The 21608-nt window shown below is 35.9% G+C and overlaps 1 protein-coding gene across 1 annotated transcript in view; it reads right to left on the reverse strand.

Moving 5' to 3' along the window:
• ATAD2B (ATPase family, AAA domain containing 2B) overlaps positions 1–20955 on the reverse strand; it is a gene marked incomplete at its 5' end in the record, with an annotated part of 63095 nt that extends 42140 nt beyond the window's left edge. The window contains 14 exons of the mRNA XM_009579862.1: positions 2468–2558; positions 3521–3680; positions 4693–4781; positions 5580–5754; positions 6540–6655; positions 7414–7525; positions 8726–8824; positions 10657–10732; positions 12788–12904; positions 14201–14309; positions 14831–14933; positions 17138–17291; positions 18331–18377; positions 20801–20955. Coding sequence (XP_009578157.1) covers positions 2468–2558; positions 3521–3680; positions 4693–4781; positions 5580–5754; positions 6540–6655; positions 7414–7525; positions 8726–8824; positions 10657–10732; positions 12788–12904; positions 14201–14309; positions 14831–14933; positions 17138–17291; positions 18331–18377; positions 20801–20955 — 1603 coding nt within the window. The remainder of the gene's footprint in view (positions 1–2467; positions 2559–3520; positions 3681–4692; positions 4782–5579; positions 5755–6539; positions 6656–7413; positions 7526–8725; positions 8825–10656; positions 10733–12787; positions 12905–14200; positions 14310–14830; positions 14934–17137; positions 17292–18330; positions 18378–20800) is intronic.
• Positions 20956–21608: the final 653 nt, after the last annotated feature.

The following is a 21608-nucleotide window of genomic DNA, read 5'->3' on the forward strand; positions in this document are numbered from 1 at the left end:
ACAAGCTTCTTGAGTGTGATGGTTTGCTTCTTTATAATTCTATTTAACATTATTTAAATAACCCTTATTACATCGTAAAAAGATTCATCTGCAAGATGACAGAAGGAGGAATTCACACTTTTTCGGTTGCTAATATGTTTTGTTTCCTACAAGACTGAGTTAATATGTAACAGTCTCTCTACCTACAGAAAGTTATCATTCAGAACAATGCAGTAAAGCACAAGAGATAAGAAAGGATTTATAGAGTTCAGGATATCTGGGGCCCATCTCCAGTAAGGAGAAAAAACATAATAATTACTTGTGTTCATGGAAGGTACTAATAAGACATCAGTGTGTGGTCTTCTGAGCAATTTCATGCTCTCCCCAAGCTCTTTCACTTTGTCTCACACACATTGCAGTCATGCACCCATTCAGTGGAGTGGGTTCTTTAATTCTCACATACATAGAAATCTCCTAAAAGGTATGTAATCCATAACACCTGGGACAAAAATCAACCCTCAGGAAATAACCTATTTTTTGCAAGTCCTGGGGCTCTTCCCTCCTAATTTCTTTATAATTACACCTGTGGATCTTAAAAAGTTCTGAGTTGCACATACACCTGCTTCCCCAAAGTCATTTATTTTGGTAGTATTTCAGCAGTTTTCTTCATTAGGATCCACACGCTTGTAGTTAAGTGTTGCCAAGTTTGCTGAACTGGAGAGAGGTATAAACCATGCTGTGCAAAAAGCCTGTTGAGTCTAGGCAGCTTTTACTTGGGCAAAAGGGGGTGTTGGTTGGGGCGGGGGGGGGGGGGGGTTGGTTGGTTGGTTGTTTTTAAAGAAAACCTGCACACAAGAGGAAATAGCAGACCAGTATATGTGACAAGCACGCCAATGAGTTCGATTTGCAATGGCCACGAAGAATTTGGAAAGTCTATTTAAATAATTAGTTGCTGCAGATTTCACTTACAGAAATGATGAGGCAATCTCAAGACGAAGAAGATAAACCAGTCTTACTTCAGCTGTTTTAAAAAGTCCTTGTAATAGTCAAAAGGTTTTAATCTTGGATGTATGGTTAACATTTAAATTCCAAGATACAGAATGGAGACAATCAGGTGCAGTAGTTGGACAGTAGGAAAGCCAAAGAAAACAGAAAAGGGTATTTCTTTTTGTTAGCTGACTTTTCCACAGAACTGACAGGCTTTACTGAGCACAAAGAACATCTTCCAATCAAACCTACAAATGGCTTTCCCTATGGTCTCAAATTTTAAAATACATAATTGTGTTCCCAACGCAAAAATATGGTTAATTTTCAAAGAAACAACTGGGTTTTATCCCATCTATTCCCCTCTCTCCCACTAAGCAGCACCACGTCTTTGCACAAATCAAGCAGAATTTACATGAAATGGGTTTGGCACATGCTGTCTTATACCCGGCAAAGCTTAAACTGGAGTTTGCTGGATAGTTATGTTTTCTCCTCACCAGAAGATGTTGAGGTCTTTGTGCATCAAAAGCGGAGGGATGCTGCTTCGATGATAGATGTCCCTGTGGATGAAGAGGATAATTCGGATGTACTGTAGCTGACTGAATGGACTGATGTTCAATTTAAAGTTCTTATTTCTCTGATGATGGATTCCAATGCACAGATATTTGAGACTGTCCTTTTTCTGAGAACTGTAGTGCTCGTCCAAGCAGATGACTGACAGAGGATGTATCTTTGCATGACAAATTGTTGAGAAGAGATTGTGATGTGTGTTTTAGGGTCATTTCCTCTGTTAAATTCACTATAAAAATATTTGCGTTTATTTCTGATTAGCTTTTAAGCAGCAGGTTTATCTTGAACAACCATCCTCCATTCAGTACAGCAGGTCTTTGGGCACTCCAAAGGTATATTTAATGTACTCATGGTGTGGTGCTTTTTTTCCCCCCTGCCTGTATCTACACTTTGGGGTTGTTCTGCTAGCAATCTGGAAAAAAATTCATCTTTAGAAAGGCTGGTTAGTTTGTTGGATTTCTGTCAGAGGATAGCATGCCAGTCAGTAAAAATGAAGGGGGGGGGAAGGAAAAAAAAAACACCCACCACAAAAAACCCCGAAGTAATGATTTTTGTTTCCCTCCATAAGTAGACAGACAAAAACCCCCAAGTCTCCCTCTCTCTTCTGTAGTACACTATTTTAATGGGAAGTCTACCTAAAGATTCCAATTCCCACTTCATTTGGCTTCTCTTTGAGGGTATGCATCCTATATAAGGACAGTGATATTACAGAAAGGAAACATGATTGTATTTTCAAACGACTACTAGCCACTCACTTCGTGTTTTAGTACGACAGAAGCATATTTTGTTATTACAAAAAAATAATGTTGTTGAAAGTACGGAAGTTTAGAAAGGTAAAAATAATAAAATAATAAAAAAACATTTAACATACTTTCAAAGTTTTACACAGAAGAGAAAGCATCTATAGTAAAAGTACTAACATCGTAACACTCACCAACACATTTTTCAGCTAGTTCTCCTAAGAAAGGATCTGACAATTTGGGGTTCCAATCCCTGGTATGAATTTGTAAAATGTGCTTTCGTGCCTGATTTTAAAAAAAATAATAAAAAAAAAAAGATCAAAATTAGCAAGACAAATCCATGTCATAATATTTTAAACAAAAATAATATTTATTCATGTGAATATAAAATTGTTTTACCTGTTTTTGACATGTCACTGAGACACATAAAAGAGAACTTAGCACTCAGAAGTCTCTCAAGAGCAAAGGTTTTCCCTTCTTTTTTGATTTCATACATAAGCAGTAATTTTTTCAGTATACCAGTTACACATTTTAATCACTGTTTAATCAACAACATTATTATACATGAAATGATCAAAACTCACGTTCTATTAGGAATTATCATAATTTTATAATTTAATTTTTAATTGCTGCACCTATGATTAGCAGCTTCTACTGTCAAATGCCTCACCAATTAATTTATTGCTGAGTAGCATAGTACATACACATGAATTCCAAAACTATTTCATTTTAAAATTCTATAGAATCCACCAATCAATATGCAAAGTAAATTTAATCTTAAATATAAATTAATGAAATATTATGGCTGAGTTTATATAAGTCTAGAACAAGGAACTGAAATGTTCCTGTTGCCAATATAGTAACGTCTGGCTTTGCATGTACAATTTTTATGTGCTTAGCAGTCTACATGATAATAAAGCTATTTTCTCTTACCATAACTTCCAAAACCCCAATAGTTAGGACTCATTATATAAATCTATACAAAACCACAGTTTTTAGCAATTTTTAAGCAATTCAGTTTGATGCAAACAATTCACCTCTCTGGTTAGTTTTAACTATATTCTGAAGATTTGAAGTTCAATACAACTTTATGTATACAACGTGTTTTTACTAAAAATGTCTTCCTAAAATTAAACATTCTTACAAAGTAAGTATGCGTATTTTTATTTCATAAGCTTGGTTGTCAGGCATTCAAACGTTTAATATGCTAGAAACGTTTATTAATAAATCTCCTTTGTAAGTTTTACCTTTTGATCAGGCAAGTTGAAAAGAAATTCCCTGTCAAAGCGACCAGGTCTCCTGAGTGCAGGATCTATAGAATCCAGTCTGTTTGTAGCACCAATTACAACTATTTCACCTCTATTATCCAGTCCATCCATGAGGGCAAGAAGAGTAGACACTATAGAGCTAAAAGAGAGTTTTCAAAAAAAGAATGTATAGGGAACCCTGCAAGAACTTTTACTTTTTCAACTGCAACATTCATAATTTCAAAGAAAAAAGCTAAGTTAAAAAAAATCAGTTCCATAACTGTTTCAAGTCTCAAAGCAAGAAGGAACCTTTTGATATAATCTGTATTACACTTAGTATTATGACTCCAGTAAGAATTACATCAAATTCAAATTTCCTCCTTTAAAAGTTTTGGAGAATGCGAGCTCAGGAAGCCATTTACTGCAGCCCTGAAAAGTTCTCTTCCATTAACAGTGTGTGCATCGTCCTGTTTAGAGCAACTGTAGCACCAGGCAGAAGAAAGGTGCATCAAGACAAAGCCACATGTTCCCGTAACTTCCTAATCTGCTGGCCCCAAAATTTCCCTCCTGTTGAGTGGAGGGAGATGTACACACAAATGCCACCACCTGTAACATGAAAGATACAAGTGCGTTGCCATAAAAAGTGCAGCAAAACTGAGATTGAAGGCAGCCAGGAAAAATTTCAGCCAGCAGTAAACTCTTGTAAAAATATGTTTTAAAAAAAAGACACAACAGCAACTCAAGGTACGTTTGCACATCACTCCATCCAGAATCAAAAGGGCAGGGGTGTCCAGTTCATCCATAGAGCATAAAATTCATCATTTTAGAATAAAATGTTTTTCAACTGTTTATTCTATTGGGCTGGTAACACACAATCTGTTTACAGTACAAAACCAGCAACCAAAGGGAAGGCTGTGGAAATCTTGAAGTTAATAAAGGTGGTTGAAGTGTAATCTCCACTACAACTCGATTCCCAGCAAATTACAGCCTGTCTGAAGAACTGAGATGATGACTTTCAACACCAAAAAACCTCAACAATCTGTCCTTTCTAGTGTAAGTGGGCTTACGCAAAAGCAAAAACCTTTCTTGGGAACTGAGTAAAATTACACTTAAGAGTTTACCAAGATAATGTAGCATATACCAAGATAATGGTAGCATGTGAGAAAAATTACCTGTGAATCTGATCTTGTCTACTTGAACGAACTGGAGCCAAGCCATCTATTTCATCAAAAAAGATTATAGAGGGTCTCATCAAGTATGCCTGGTATGCAAAAAAAAAAAAAAAAAAAAAAATTAAATTCACTGTTAATTCATAATTTATCCATCAACATTGAAAACAGTTTGTTTTTATTACAAAGCATTAACATGCTAAACTAACACATACACTTTTGTAAGAAGTGTACAGACCGAAAATAAAACTGAATTTTCAACTACAGTACTGTTTCAAAGCAAAAAAGACTGCATTCTCCTTTGAATAAGCAAGATGGCACCAGTGTATCAGTTTTACTGTGTGTTGGAGAGATTCAAGACAAACTGAGACACCTTATACTCAGTTACAGAAAACAGTATCTCATCTGCTCACAACCTGTTTGTTTAGACATCTGTGTCTGAAAACAGCTTTTGTTTGAGCAACTACATTTCACTGCTTTATGTGACGCTCTCTTCTGTCCATCATTTTCCAAGCCAAATAAGGATACTAAAATATACACACAGCAGATGTAATCCTGCATCCTCCTCTACACAGCATTCATCTTGAACATGCCAGCCAAATTCAAACTCGCAGATTTAAATATTTTTATCAATTTTTACTCAGACTACTTTGTCTGCTTCATTAACGGACAAGTTGAGAGACTTCTTCCTCTCAGTTTTCAGAGCAAGAAAAATTGTTCTCAGCATTCCTCTATTTCTTCATCTAAATATGTAATTTGAACAAATCCTGCCCGATCTATGGAAACTTAACAGGTATTTAGTTTCAATTGCAAATAATTTTGGCTGCCTAGAACACAAAAAAACCCAACATAGAGAGAAATTATATGAAAAATATGTATTTTCTTCTAACCTGATCAAAAAGGAGTCGAAGCTGACGTTCAGATTCACCAACCCACTTACTGAGACAGTCTGCTCCTTTCCTCATAAAGAAAGCCACCTTTTTGTCTCCTTGACTGCATTCATTAGCTAGAGCTCTAGCTACCAAGGTTTTACCTGTTCCAGGAGGACCATAGAATAAACAGCCCCTGAAGATAAATGGATCAACACAGTCACAAACTTATTTTATGTCTCCTGAAAAACTCCAAGTCAAATTTTATAATGAAGACAGGGAGCCTGGAGAAGACAGACTTAAGTTCTAGTATTATTATTTAGTGTATTCAACATGACTTCATAAAATCTAAGTTTGTTTTATGCTTTCCAATCAGTAAATCTTTGCTTTGTAGAGAACATTAATCAACAGCATATTAAGCTCCCAAAGGATTGTTTTACACTAGTTAAATACCTCCTCAAATATTAAATCTTAGGTAATACTTGAGTCAGCTTTTGTTACTTCTTTGGAGAGACATACTTCCTTTAAGTGACAAAAATACCTCCAAATTTTCAATTTACTTAGATTATGTGTACCCATTTAAATCACACACCAAGATGCCTGATTAAAAAATATTAAAACCATAATATAACATTATTCAGATTACTTCTATAAAAGAAACATCAGCATTTAGCTTGATTTAGTAAAATATTTGATAACATAATGGAAAAAAAGGCAAGGTACTACTTAATGGAATACTTGAGAATTCTTTCTTTGACCAAATCTCAGTTTACCTTTTTACCACAAGAAAAATAAACTAGATTTTTGAAACTCTTCATCCCGCTTATTACATTCTGATAGACAAGTGGGGTAGCAAACATATAAGTCTATTTGAACTGTAAACACTTCAGGGAAAGAATCAATCTCCTATGTGTTTTCAAGTGAAGCATTCTTCAAAGCTTAATAGAATAAAAATACAACAATAAGAGTAAATACACCTACCTTGGTGGTTGAATTTTGAATTTTTCAAATATTTCTGGATAGAGAAGAGGAAACACTACCATTTCCTTAAGTGCAAGAATATGATGGCTCAATCCCCCTATACTATCAAAACGCACCTTAGGAAAAAAAACAAAGCACAAAAAGCATATATTGCAACAGCTTTTCACAAGTACCTTTACTTATAAAATAACATATTTGAAAACAAATTGCAAACAACATTGCATTGATCAACAGGAGTTCCCTGAATTTTGAAAGTGTAAAAAAAGTTGAGAAAGTCAACTCTTGGTTACCCCCATGAGGTTTATCTGGTTCACAAGTTAACTGTGCCAAGGATGCCTGGATCTACAGAGATCCAGCCTAAGTCTGAGAGCATTTTTAAGCTCAGGTACAGCATAACATGAATATAATCAATGTACTTCTAGACAATGGTTCAGCCCTAGTAATAATTCAGCAGCTTCTGCACAACACGCACCATAAGCTAATGTGCATCATTGTTTCTGAATAAGCACAGGACCGACATGGCTAGCACTGAGCTAATCAACCCGGGTGATCAGTAATGCTGTTTTCTGCACTGCTCAGCATATCCCAGTTTCTACTATTACAAGTAATGACAAACTGACTGTAAACAAAGAAATATAGTTTGGCAACTGATATTTTGGTTTATTTATGATATGTATGCAGCCTGTTGATTACCTACAGGCCAAAAGCAAGTGCTTTGTAGCCCAAAGGAATAAACAGACAGCAGCTTTGGAAAAAAATCAAAAAAGATCAGTGAGCTTATTATGAATTTACTTCAACTCTAATGAGAGGCTGTGGTGAATTCTGCTTATGCATAATTGGGGGAAGGAAAACAAGAAGTTTTAACAAAACCTACCGATTTATCAACAATCATAGGGTCAACATCAGCCAAACTTGCCCCAACTTTCACACGTTCTCGCAGGATTCCACTAGCTAAGTCTTCTGCTCTAAAGTTTAAAGGCAGGCACCTGTTCAACAACAAAAAACCCCCACCAAATAAATACTGTTCTGTTTTGATCATTTCGCTGGAATAGGAAGAACCAAGAGATTAAATGCCTTCTACTACCTAAAGAGATGACCTTCCTGGGTTGATAAGGTAATCAAAACTAACCTTTTTATTGTGGTAATTATTCTTCTGTATCTGGAAGTGCCTTAAATATAAAGATAGTTTTACGCTTCCATACAGATATTTCAATCTGGAGAACTAGGATGGACAGACTATTTTGATTAAACACAGAAGAAACAACGCTGACCAAAACAACAGAACACACTCCATTGGCAGTGATGAACTGCATAAGTTCAGTATAGCAAGAAAAGGATTAACAGTACAAGGAAAACAAATTTTAAAAAATATAGCTCATTAGAATCCAAAGAAAGGAAATAAAAATATTTCTTGCACATCAGTCATAACTCACATCCACCTGTTCCAGCTTCTTAGTGTATACAAAGAAGCTTTAAGCCCCTACACAGGTATTACATCAGGTCAAATACACAGTTAAAGGGAGGAAGAAAGGTACCAGTAAGATACAGGTTACACTTGGAACTACACTTTTGCTAGCTGTACATCTTTGGAATTCCTCAGGTTGGAAAAAGGAATGGTGTGGCAGACAGGAAGAGTCGGAGAAAGAAAGATGAGGAAACACTTTTTTTTCTGTTCAGTTTTCCAACTAATGTATCTCTGGCAGTAAGTAAATTTACTGATACACCTTACAGATCTTTCACTTTTAGATAACTAGTGAATAAATGTAAGGTCAAAGAAATATGTGTTGGGTGCACAGAATGCATGTATGTAGAACATTATTACACAACAGGAAGAGAGAAGAATAAGAGCTAGTATTGGGAGTACAACTGAACTAACTGGGACCAAGTAACACCAAGAATAAAAATCCATTTTAACCAACAGAAGTTGTTTGTCTTATAACCCAACTGAATCAAACAGATATTCTTATATTTCCATCTTTTTATCACTACTGTTAATTATCTACTCATAAGACTTCAAAATCTATGTTAATATATAACCAGCAATCTTCTTACACTATGTCTGCAGGTAATCACAGGCAGAATCAAAAAAGCCTGTAGAACTGATAGAACATTATAGAATAGTTCTGCTTGTTTTCTGCTGAATAATAAAAATCAAATCCTCCTAAAGACCAAGGATGTTTTCATACCTATTTCTTGCTCTGGCCATGCTTTTAGATTTTCTTCTTTCAAAACGTTCTTCATCTGAAGAGGTTGTATCACTGCTGTGAATGGCATGCTTCTTTCTCCTATTGAAGTGGCAAAATAAACATAAAACTCAGTCCTTTTTGCAGTAGAGCAGCATGTTTTGATTCTTTTATAAAAACAAAATTTAAATGGCAAGTACAGTACTGTTCAGGTTTAAGATGCATGCAAATTTTAGTTTTATTAAGTAAGTATCAAAATAATCTGGGAGGGGAACAACATCTTTTACTATCACAGGGATATCTGATTTCAACATGAACATTACTAAAACAGTAGATCCCCGTAAGATATGTAGTTCTGTCCATGTTACCTCAGCAAGTGTGAATGAGTATTCAGTCAATAAGCTGCTGAAGTTCATCAGGCAGCAACTGTACTTAGGAAAGCTTCCAACCACTTTAGCCACCTCCAACGTAACAGAATAATCAAGATCCCCTTACTCAGTTCCATGCTTCCCTTTAAATATTCTTTGAAAAAATTCCATACTTCCTAAAGCATATGGTCTCTTTTTATGAGGTCATTAATTCTGAACAGCAGAACAGTTTCACAAAATATCTTTACTGTAGTTTAACTTCTGATCTGAATCTAAGTAAAATTACTATTCAAAGTCTGCATGAACCATTTCTTATTTTAGTATGACAGTATTTCAGAAAACTGAGTATTTCAGAAATATTAGAGAATGTACACATCATCTTCTGTAGAAAACGGTGTTCGGTTTGATATCTGTTTGAAAAAAGTTGGCACTTTTTTTGCATGAAAAGGTTGGCTAATAGTAAAAATTCATGTATTTTTAGTGAATTTAGTGAGCTGCATCATTTGTATGAACATGATAATGCACTGACTAGCTGTTTTTTGCCAAAGGATAACACGGTCAATCAGTTTTACTGTTCGATGACCAAAAATTAGATACATTTAAAAACGTATCAAAGACAATATCATGCAATTAGGAAGAATTTTTATGACAGTGTCCTGAGAAGAAGGGATAAAATGAGAGTGGAGCAATGAGCATGCTAAAACTGAAGGGATAATAGCTTTCACTCTCTTTACATCTTACTAGCAAATACAAGTCCTGAGATTACCCAACAAAATGTCATAAGCACTTTAAGCAAAAAAAAAAAGCGCTCTTCAAAATTAAATGTTTTTATTTATATTACAAAGAAACTTGTAGAATCATAAGATTCTGTTATTATTTTATTTACTTTTCATATTTTCACTATGCCATTAAATTGTGCAATAACAAGACAAGAGTTTCAGCTGAGACTAGCATTCGTTTACTTGGATTCTGTTCATGGGCAAATTTATCTCCCTGAAGTTTTGAGTAAGTTTATTTTTAAAAAGATGTATTAAGCTCTGATCTCATCTATTTTGTTAAATAAAGCCTATCGACAGTTTCCAAGACAACTTGGTGTATTCCAGACTTCTTTGACACAAAAGGTAAGAGTCAAAAATGACGCTTGGTAAATATTTTATTAAATTGTTAGTATTACTTGGATGAAATTTGGACTGGAAGAAAACAAAAAACATTACCTTGATTTGTTTATTTTTGTAGAATAGAAAGGGGATATTTGTTAAACTGCTGCTTTGGATTTAAACACTAAATATATGCCCTTACAGAAAAAGCTACAGTGTGCAATGTGCAACTCTCTTTCCAGTACTTGCAGCACACCTGTTTCCATTCTGTTTATCACAAAGCTTCTACTGGTATTATGAAATTCATTTTTGTATGCTGATCACGAGCTGAACCGAAGATACAATTCAAGACCCATGTACATGCATGAATGAACTGTACAACTCACTCAAGAATGTTTTGAAAATCAAAACCTAATAGAAATGTACTGAGGGAAAGCAAACAAGTACATACCGAAAGACTGACATTTACCTGATATGGCTTCTTCTTGCAGGAGATCTGTGAATATCAAACAGTGTATTTTCCCTCTTTTTCTGATGAGCTGGCACTGAGTAAGAGAAGTTACGGGTTTGTAACATCAATTACAAAAGAACAATAAACTAATCTAAATGCAGCGCAAAAGTGCTAGATTATTGCTTTACCAATAATGTTATCACCGGTTTCTCCAAAAGCTCAAATTAAGAAAAGAACTCGGGGGGGTGGAGGGAAATCAAACCTCTTATGCTTTATTTCACTATCACCATACTTGGCTTGATACAGTCATAAGAACCCCACCCTCAGCCTCCTCAAATCATCACAGCTATGGCTATCATGGCACAGAATGTAATTCATCCAGGGCACTAGCATTTTTTGTTTATTTGCAGGACATGAAACTCCACAAAGAAAGCTCTGCACAGCTGATAATATGGGATGTCTTGAAATTTCTCTTAACAAATAAACCACAGCATTTCTCTATCAGTGTCTTAATTTCCAAGTTGCCTTAAGACATAGCACACTGCATACACCATTGCAATCTAAACCAAATATGCACAGAATACATTATTTCAAACAGAAGTATTAAAAGGTTCAAAATCAAGAGACGCTACGCTGAAACCTGTATGGATCACTGAAAGCATGTCCTATGAGGAGCGGCTAAGGACACTGGGTTTGTCTAGTTTGGAGGAAAGGAGGCTGAGGGGCGACACCGCATTGCTCTCCACAGCTTCCTGAGGAGGGGATGTGGAGAGGGAGGTGCTGAGCTTTTCTGCCTCGGATCCAGTTATAGGACGCATGGGAAGCTGCGTCAAAGTTGCGTCAGGGGAGGTTTAGACTGGACATTAGGAAGCATTTCTGTACCCAGAGAGTGGTCAAACACTGGAACAGGCTTCCTAGAGAGGTGGTCGATGCCCCATGCCTGCCAGTGTTTAAGAGGCATTTGGATAATGCCCTTAATAACACATGCTTTAATTTTTGGTCAGCCCTGAAGCGGTCAGGCAGTTGGACTAGATGATCATTGTAGGTTCCTTCCAACTGAACTATTCTATTCTAAATTTCTCATCTAGGCAAAATGTGGTTAACTGCTGCCATGCAATATATCTACGGTTATGAATTAGGCTTACCACTCAAGAAGAGAATCAGGCATAACAGTAACTATTTTTTCTATGTAATTATCTAATTTATTAGATTGCTTTCTGAATTCAGCTTCTGCCAACTATTTCTTGACCTAAACCCCGTTCACGTCCAACCCTGATCCCAGCGCATGGCATTACTTGCAAAGTTCAAAGGCAGCATGCACTAGCAACACCACCACCACTGACTGACAAATTGATAGATTGTGTCTCAATAATTGTATTCACATGGTGAACAAAAACAGAGTGTGCTGGTTTTGGCTGGGATAGAGTTAATTTTCTTCACAGTAGCTAGTATGGGGCTATGTTTTGGATTTGTGCTGAAAACAGTCTTGACAATTCAGGGATGTTTTTGTTATTGTTTTGTTATTGCTGAGCAATGTTTACACAGAGTCCAGGCCTTTTCTGCTCCTCACCCCACCCCACCAGCAAGTAGGCTGGGGGGGCACAAGAAGCTGGGAGGGGACACAGCTGGGACAGCTGACCCCGACTGACCAAAGGGATATCCCATACCATATGACGTCATGCTCAGCATATAAAGCTGGGGGAACAAGAGGGAAGGGGGGATGTTCGGAGTGATGGTGTTTGTCTTCCCAAGTCACCGTTATGCATGATGGAGCCCTGCTTTCCTGGAGATGGCTGAACACCTGCCTGCCGATGGGAAGTAGTGAATGAATTCCTTGGTGTGCTTTGCTTGTGTGCACGGCTTTTCCTTTCCCTATTAAACTGTCTTTACCTCAACCCACGAGTTTTCTCACTTTCACTCTTCTGATTCTCTCCCCCATATAACCAGGGGGGAGTGAATGACTGGCTGTGTGGTGCTTAGTCGCCGGCTGGGGTTAAACCATGACACACAGGCAAGATGAACGTCGCTAATGCTACATGGGAACTCTGTCAGGGGTGAGAAGCAGTCATCCAACTTTTCCCTTCCCACACCCATGGTATTCTTGGAGGCCAGCAGAGCAGAACTGCATGAGTACTGTCTAGTTCCTCACCTATTGGAGGGGCCTGGTATCTTTCAACAGTTTTTCTCTGTCTGAGATTATATGGCCGATCATTTTCTTCTCCCTCGGCCTCTTCTACTTCTATATCTCCATCTTCTTCCTGAGACTCTGTTGGGGGGGGAAAATATTTTCAGAACACTTCTACTCCATGCCAGAGCTATCTTCATCCTAAAAATTAACATTTTAATGTTCACTGAGAATTATTCCCCTCCGATGAATTAACACTAATTGGCAAATCACTGGAAATTTGAAGACCAAGATAAATCTACAGCACATTGTCAAACTCCCTTCTAGTTTCCCACTGAAGGTTCTGGAAAAGCAACAGAAAGAAAAATAGATGTCAAATTAATTTTAGTTGTAAAGTACTTCAAATATCACTTCTATCCACTCTTTTTCCTTCAATAATTATCCTTCGAATTAAGAATAATGCCTTTCTTCTCACTCTTTTCCCACAGGAGCCTCAGAAAATAAAATATTTGACAGAGCATGAAAATAAGTACAATTTTACAATTCACAATATAATTTTTACACAAAGCAAATAAACACACTGTATAAAGGTACCACCTAGGTCCATCTGTTAACGGGATCAGTATTTCCATCCATAGATCTCAGAATTAAGACTGCATTCTTATTAATTGGGACAGACCAAACCTGAGCAGTTTCAGTTCAAAATCGAGACACTGCACTGAACCCTGTATGGATCCCTGAAGTTTGAGTCTGATTTCTTAAGGAAGCCAAGCATGATGTTCATCATGCCAGCAAAGTTAGCCATAACTCCTTCTTTCTCAATACTTATTGAACCCACTGGCCAGTTTCATACAAATTTTTAAAGGAAGGTAAAATTTCAAATACAGTTGTGTGTCTAAAATTCAGTGGATGGATAGAAAACAGAGACTTTAATTAATATCTTCCCCAAAGGAAGGATGCAGAACTGACTATTACACATTCTTTCTGGTAACTGCCACCCAGCATATGAGAAATAGTGAATCAGTTATAACATGTATAGTTGTAGACCACATGCATCTTGGCTTCCACCAGAGGATTGTTACAGGGAATATAAGGAAAGCTCCAATTACTTGGTGTTGCAGGAAACAGAAGTAAGGGAACATAGTATATAAACATTTAGAGACCAGGGTTTGTTCTGCTAATTTCAGATAAACTTGCTTTTGTTTAAAGAAAACTATTTGTAGAGATCTCTAAAACTTCTCTTACTTCTAAAGAGGAGGAATCGTTCAGTGTGTACTTATTTGCAATATTCTTGTTAACTGGTCTATTTAATAACTCCAATTCCAGATCGAAACCCAAATTACTTTCTGTAGTGCAATATATTGCTATCTTATGTCGAGGAGAGCTTTGTTGTGTAAGTATTTCAGACAAACTCTTACAATTCTTTACAACCCATACCTTCTTCTTCCCCTTCTGTGGACACTTCATGGTGGTTTTGAATCCCATAGCTATTTCTCCTCAGTGATTTCCTTCTTCTTTTCACTCGAGAATACATATCCATGTTTTCCTGGGATAAAATTCACATACACACCTATCAGTACTGTCCCATGCCGCTCACAGTGTTAGCCCACAGTTCAGTAGGTAATACCCCACACAACCTCTAGCCCCCAAGTCTTTTTCCAACACAGCCCTTCACAGGTAGACTGCAAAAGCATTTAATAGGTGGTAAAATAAGTCTCTCAGTACCTAGTCCGTCTAATACATAGTTAACATCAGTATCAAGCTGTTTTAGGGAACAAAGCAGATGACAGTCCCTGATCCTGTTTTCAGACTACCAGAGTGTGCTTCAAACCAAAGGAGAACCACCACAGTACACCACGAGAGCATGGAAGTCAATTCATCAACTGATTTAATATATATCCACGAATGTTGTTCAGAATTTGAGTTCATCAAGTTTTTTTAATGTTATCCACTGAAGAGGATCTGAAACCTTTTGACAGAGTTACAGACAAATGTATGGAGATTCCAAAAACAAACACTCCCCCTTGACACTACTTTTATTCAAGATCTGAGACACTCTACACTTACAAATTCTGTGTCTGTCCACATTCGTAGCCGTTCTACTTCGCCAGACCGCCTATTTCTCCTGATGTTAATATTATCCATTTCCTGTAGGACAGCTTCAGCAGTACTAAAATATATGCAACGGTTAACACAAAAAAAATTCAGTCTTAAAATAGTAAACGTGCAGAACTTTTTACACAGCATCCAACAACACAACATATCTAATTCTATGGTCTGTTATGGCTATTCCAAGATCTACAAGTCAACTAAACATACAAATGAATTAAAATCTGAAAATTTTAGGATAGCTTCTTGAATCTATCAGTTAACTACAAAACCAACCATAATAAAGAAAACTGAAAAATGAACCTACACAATATAAACTAAAGAGTATGCAAAAGAAGAAATGCTGATGTTACTAAAATTTGAGGTTCAAATTAGGCTGTAACATTTAAAAAAACATTTAAAAATTTTTTTTTTGCTCAGTGTAAATTGTAACATATAAACTCCTAACTGCTTAGATGTTAGATTAGGTGTCAGTTAAGACTAAGTTTGCAGAATAAAAAAATAAAGCTTTTTACCTACATAATTATAATATTGGGAAAGCAATCAATGCCTCCATCCCATAAGCTTTACAGCTTCTTACCCTGGCCTCAGAAAGACACTAATACATAAAGGATTTTTTTTTTTAAATGTTAAATCAGTAACACCTAGAATTTCATCATTTGTTATTTGAGCTCAGTACTCTACCATTCCTCATCTACTATTTAATTAGTCCACATTTTCATTATCTGAAGTATTTGTAAACAGCTGTCAAAACAATAGTGGTGTATAAATAATAACCTTGGCCAAGAGGCTTCATTGCTAAGGAAGAAAACAACAGAGTATTTGCCAGGCCAAGTCAATTATTTGCCACCTGTCCTGAACACCTAGTTACTGCTCGCTTTGGCAGTTATGGTAGATTTCCACTGGAATTCTACTGTATCTGTATAATAATTGTAAGAAGGCAGAAACTTTCACTTCCTTTCTTTCAAGCTGCTTAAAAGTAAATCTAAAGGGTGAAATCCTGCCTAGAAAGAAGTCAATGGAAGTTCTGGTCACAGAAGTCAGTAAAGTCAAGATTTCATTATGAGTGTCCCTCTCAATTTTAAACAATTCTTCTAAAATATATGTGATGTGCGACATAACCACTTCAAGTAAAATCATGCTATAGTTCGCTATCAAAGAAAATAGGGTTGGAGGGGACCTGGAAAAGTCCACCTGCTCTGCCAGGCAAACTACACAATACCTAAATCATTCCTGACACATTTGTCTAACCTGTTCTTAAAAACCTCCAATGATTATGGGACACACTGTTATCAGTATAAGTTCATATATAGACTTCAGTACCATGATCTTATCAAATTACAATCTTCATGGTAGACTTTTTCCTATTGTTGATGAGGAGAGGGAGATTCAACTGCAACTAGAAAAATAAATGTAACTCAATATAAATTTGTAAACTGATACCAAGTAGTTAGTGAGTAAATTGAAAAAGAAAATTAAATTAATAAAAGATTCAACAGAACACATTTAACAATAAAGATCATACTTGGCAATTAAATGTTTATGTTTAAATCATTTTCCAAGCACTAGAGCAAGCAGTCTCTCACAGATGTGACTATTAAAACCCGTTTCACAGGTGGGAAAATTGAGACATAATAAGTGACCTGCCCAGGGCCACATAGAAATAGCATTTCAAGAAAAGTATTTCTGGCTCCCATTCCTATGCTCAGACCAGACCGTGCCTCCCTCTCTGACCTACTTTGTCTGCACAGTAAATGTCAAAAAGTGACACCCACCCTATGTGAATTACTAACAAATGGTAAAAAACAAAAACAAAAAAGAAAGCTACAAACTTTTGATATTTTATGATCAAAATCATACAAGCAAAATCTAGAAAGCTTCCAAGCATTGTTGCTAATCACCAATTTACATCACATTTAGGGTATCACTACATAGAGAGGTTACTAAGAAACAAACTAGGGTGTGGATTTACAGCATGTCAGCCACTCTGCAATAACCGCCAACATACACGGTTTTATCCAGGTGTAAACACAAAATAGCTTACTCCTCAATGAAAGTCTGGTAAGCTGCTTTGCATTTAGAACATGGGTAACAGGCAGTTACAGCACAGGACCCAGCCTGTAACTCAAACCACAATCTAGCTTGCCTCGACGCTAATACATTCCCACAGTAAAACACATAGATGGCACTGGAAGACAGGGTTTTCTAACTTTTAAAAAAATCATTAAGATGCTTTGTGAATACAACTGAAGTATCCCCACATACCTGTTTACTAGCTGATCAAACAATAAACTCTGATTCAAAGTTTCAAATCTGTTTTTCCTGGACCGACAACTTTTTCTGACTTCTATATCTCCGTTTATGCAAGCATGGTCCCCATCTCCCTTTTTTTCCCCTCGAAGGGGATGGCTTTTGAGAGCTAAGAGAAATTTGTATTACTACTTCAAAATGCAGGAAACAACATTTTCACAAACAAGAATTAATAAGAGAATACTTAGCAAGGACAATAAACCAAAAGTTATGGAGCACAGTATGAGCACCCTTATATTCACTAAAGAAATATATTTTTTAAATTCCTATCAAATTTGTTTTACAAGCTGTTTCTTCAGACTCAAGCTTGTTTCCTTATACGATAATCTTATTTTATGATGAAAATTTGGCATTCAAGTATCCATTCAATATTTTTAAGTTAACATCAATACTAAAACGCACACTCGGCCCACAGTTTCGATTCTTAGTCTTTCAAATACAGTATCAAAAGGTCAGATACAACACATTGATTTCACAAGCAAATCTATATCGGCTACTCTGTACAGTGCCAAACAAAAAGGGATCCTACTCCTAATTGTTCCTCAGGCACCACAATAAATAATAAAAATACCAAATACGCTTAATGGATTAACACTTACATAGAGTCAACACAGAACTAAAAGGAACAGAATTGATGAAAAAGGGACACGAAAGACAAAGTGGTTTTAGCAAAGATATGCAATGAGATGGCAAGTTTGTAAGGTAGAAGCATATAGGAAAATTGTTCAAGGTAGCAGGAGCTGCAGACAAGGCAGGTCTCTCTAAAGCAATAGTAAAGTAATGTTAAAAACCACAGAAGGCCAAATTTCAAATGAGCAAAGAGTAAGCAAATTAAAGAGACCAGCTGGGAGAGGAAGGCCAAAATTAGTTCGTAACAGTAAATTTGGGAATTAAGGAAAACATCAGGATCATGGCCAAGAGGTCTGAATTGAGAAGAGAAATGGAATTTCATCTAAGAATGTTCCCTGTGTCCACAGAGAGCATCCAAGATATTGACAGAAGAAAACTGAGCCAAACCAGTAACTTTTCTGGTCAAAATGATTAGAGTAATCAGTAAAGTTATTAAAAATATTTGCAACTGAAGATCATTGAGATAAAATTGTTAAATGTAAAAGTAGATACAACAGGGTCCACTGTAATACACTTACATAAGCTACGTCCATTTGGTAGTGTAGCACCAGGCTGAGAAGTTAACCTAGGAAACAATTACATTAGACACACAAATAATGTTAACGCTCCTTAGCCAAGCAAAAGTTACACAGTGAAAATAGAACTTTAAACATAGAATGTTACACGATACACTATGACTTCAAAACCTTTGTGACACGTAGCCTCTTAAGAGTCTGCTTCATGCCCAACATTGGAATGAGGACAAAACTGCCAAATAGCAATTATATGAATCCCCCCAATTATCTAAACATCTCTTATTAATCCCTCCAATGTTCCCTCATGCCATGTCCTACTATTAACTCTGCCCTTAAGTTTCAGAACAGGATCTTGATATAGCTCTTCAAAGCTAATTATCATTCAAACACTTTGGATAAACTAGTAGAAGCACAAAAAGTTGTTTTGTACTCACAGAAAAAGAGTAAATTTAAGAAAATTACCAACTCACTGAATGGAATTAATTTATGCTGGGTGTACTTAAAATCAATAAAAAATATTTTCATGTTCTCTATCAACCTGGTATTTTGAATTTCTTTTTAAATTAACTTCTAGGAAAATTAAGCCCTACTACTTCACAGTCTAAGACAAATACATATTTCAGAGTTTTCCGCAATTTTATTGCGTAAGCAATTGTTCCTTCATTCACTTATCTTTGAAAAATTAAAAATATTCTTATTTATTAGACATGATTTTACTAAAAGATAATTTAGAGTAGAATACAAATGAACAAAAATGCTACAACCACTGGCAGACTGTTAAAAGTAATTTGTCAACACTGCTATGCAAAAAAGCGAAATAAATCAGGCAAAAGGAAAAAAAAAATTTTTCTTTCTTCTACCCTCAGAGACACTAAGTACTTTACAGACAAGTGCACTGTATATACTTCAGACCAGTACTGGATAGGGAGGAACTCCTTGTTCTCAAACTAGAAAACTAAAATTAATTTGACGGGAACGAGAAAAAGGAGGGGAAATCTTAGTAATACCAAATGCAATCTGAGCTCAAACATGACCAAGAGTTCAACAGACTACAAAGTGTTTAACTCAGAGGCACAGAAGATGTGGGCTTTGCTATTATTTTCCTAAGAAATGTGTAACAAATCCTTACAAAACAAAGGTAACCTAAGGATTTTTGCAAGGATTGGGTAGCAACACAAAAAAAACACATTTACAAAAATCATGTCCACATCCAACCTTCCAATAACATTTTTCTGGTCAGATATTTTAAGTATTTTAGAAACCACAACTGAAGGAGTGAAATTTGATTACAATAAAGGTTTAGCAACAAAACTTTTGGGAAAAGTCTTAGCTACTCAAGATCACTATCAGGCCCAGCACTTTGGATTTTGGCAGAAAACAACAAAAAAAACCTCAGATGCAAAGACACGTCGCAGTGGGTTCTACATGAGCAACAACATGAGTTCAGTATCCTGGCCAAATTTCATTTGACACAGTGATCTAAATTCTCCCAGCCACATTAAATATTTTTTTTATCTCTTAGCATTTCTAATAGGTACACTACAAGTCTACACGAACAAGCAAAAGAAATAGAAGGTCCATATGAGTTTCAATACATTCCCAGATGACCATGGCACATGATATGCTATATTTAATTTATTCTGTTTTAAAAGGGAAAAATAAACAAAAAAAGAGATCTATTTTAAGATTTACATAGTTTTAAAATATACTTCATCCTAGCAGACGACAGTCCAGTAGTGAATTACAGTCATTCTTACATACAAAGTGTTGCAAGAACGATTTTGATTTGTACATAAATACGAAATACGAATCTACAACAGAATCAGTATTAACTGAAAGTTCATGGCCCAGGAACATACTGTCTACACTGTCTCATAATTACTTGTAATCATGTGAAGAACCTTATGAACACAAGAATGCTTTGTAAAATACTATTAATCAGAGTTATAAAATGAAACTAATTACTCCTCTTTCGAGTTATAAAAATGTGGCAGGATTGAGGCTACATTTAATAAAATACAGTAATTTACTTGAGTCCTTATAACCAAACAGGGAAGAGAGGCTGAAAACAACAATGGAAAGAAACAAACTTGACCATCATCCATTCCCTAAAGAGGGGGATAATACTGATTTCCTAATTAAAATGTCATGTCTTCTTATAGCTTGAGTACATAAAAATACCAATTAAGTCACTAAATTTGGATGTATGAAGAATCTAGAATTCAGACTGCATCTCAAATAAAATTACTTTCCATTTTTGCACAAATTTGCATAGAAAGGAAACACAGAGATGAGAGGATTGATGTAACCCACGTTCCTGGAGCCTTAAACTAAAAGAAAATTGTATGAAAAGAACACGTTTCAAAAATACACTCTTGAGCGTGAGCTGCAGCTCACTGCAGAAATAGCATAAGAGGGTTAACAACACAGGAAAAATTGGTAAGACTTCATTTTTCTCTTGGCACCAAGTTACCTGGACTGTCCAGTTGAGATGCTCCATTCCTCTCGCTGTCCAGAACTGCGTGATTTTGATTTGTCTTTGCACACAGGATCAGCATGTTTTGAGGTACGTTTGGCGGGAGGAGATATGTGGCTATCACTCAAACTAGCATCACTACCTTCATCTTTCTGAAAAGAAAAAAAGCATAAGACCATATTTAATTGGCTCATTTGTACATATCCTTACAGAAAAAGAGGAAACTTAAGCTTAGTAAACAAGCTCTTAGTAACCAGCATATGTGAAATATTAAAAATGTTTATTCTGAAAACATTACTGGAAACTACGAAAATATTTAATTTTTAATACTAAACTTTTCTACAATATTCTACATTTATTTCTGAACAAGCATTCTGTTTCTCTAACCCGCTGTATTTTGTGTATTATACATGACACTGCTACTCTTACCCTACTTGCAAAAGAACTAATAGTGCAAATAAAGCGAAAAAAGGACTGAGGAAAATAAACACAGCATGAATTTATTCTACTGGCATTATCTTTGTCTTTAAAATGCTTAAACAGTCACATTATGCTCTTCCTTCTTGTAAGAGTTTTGCAATACCTTATTCTCTTCTTTAGACTGTCAAACACACAGCTAGGAGTAACTGAAAGTGGACTTTATACTTTTACAGCACTCTTTGACTAATGTGTTCATTAACAGCACTATACACACTAACAACATTAGTCTTAACACCTTTAAGAAGCACCTAAACACTACCAGAGGGTTCTTCTTCTGTTGTGCTTATCAGAGGTAATGTAGACAGAAACTCAAAGATAGTAGCAA

The sequence above is a fragment of the Fulmarus glacialis genome, unplaced genomic scaffold (assembly GCF_000690835.1).
Source record: "Fulmarus glacialis isolate BGI_N327 unplaced genomic scaffold, ASM69083v1 scaffold26320, whole genome shotgun sequence".
NCBI classification, from domain to species: domain Eukaryota; kingdom Metazoa; phylum Chordata; class Aves; order Procellariiformes; family Procellariidae; genus Fulmarus; species Fulmarus glacialis.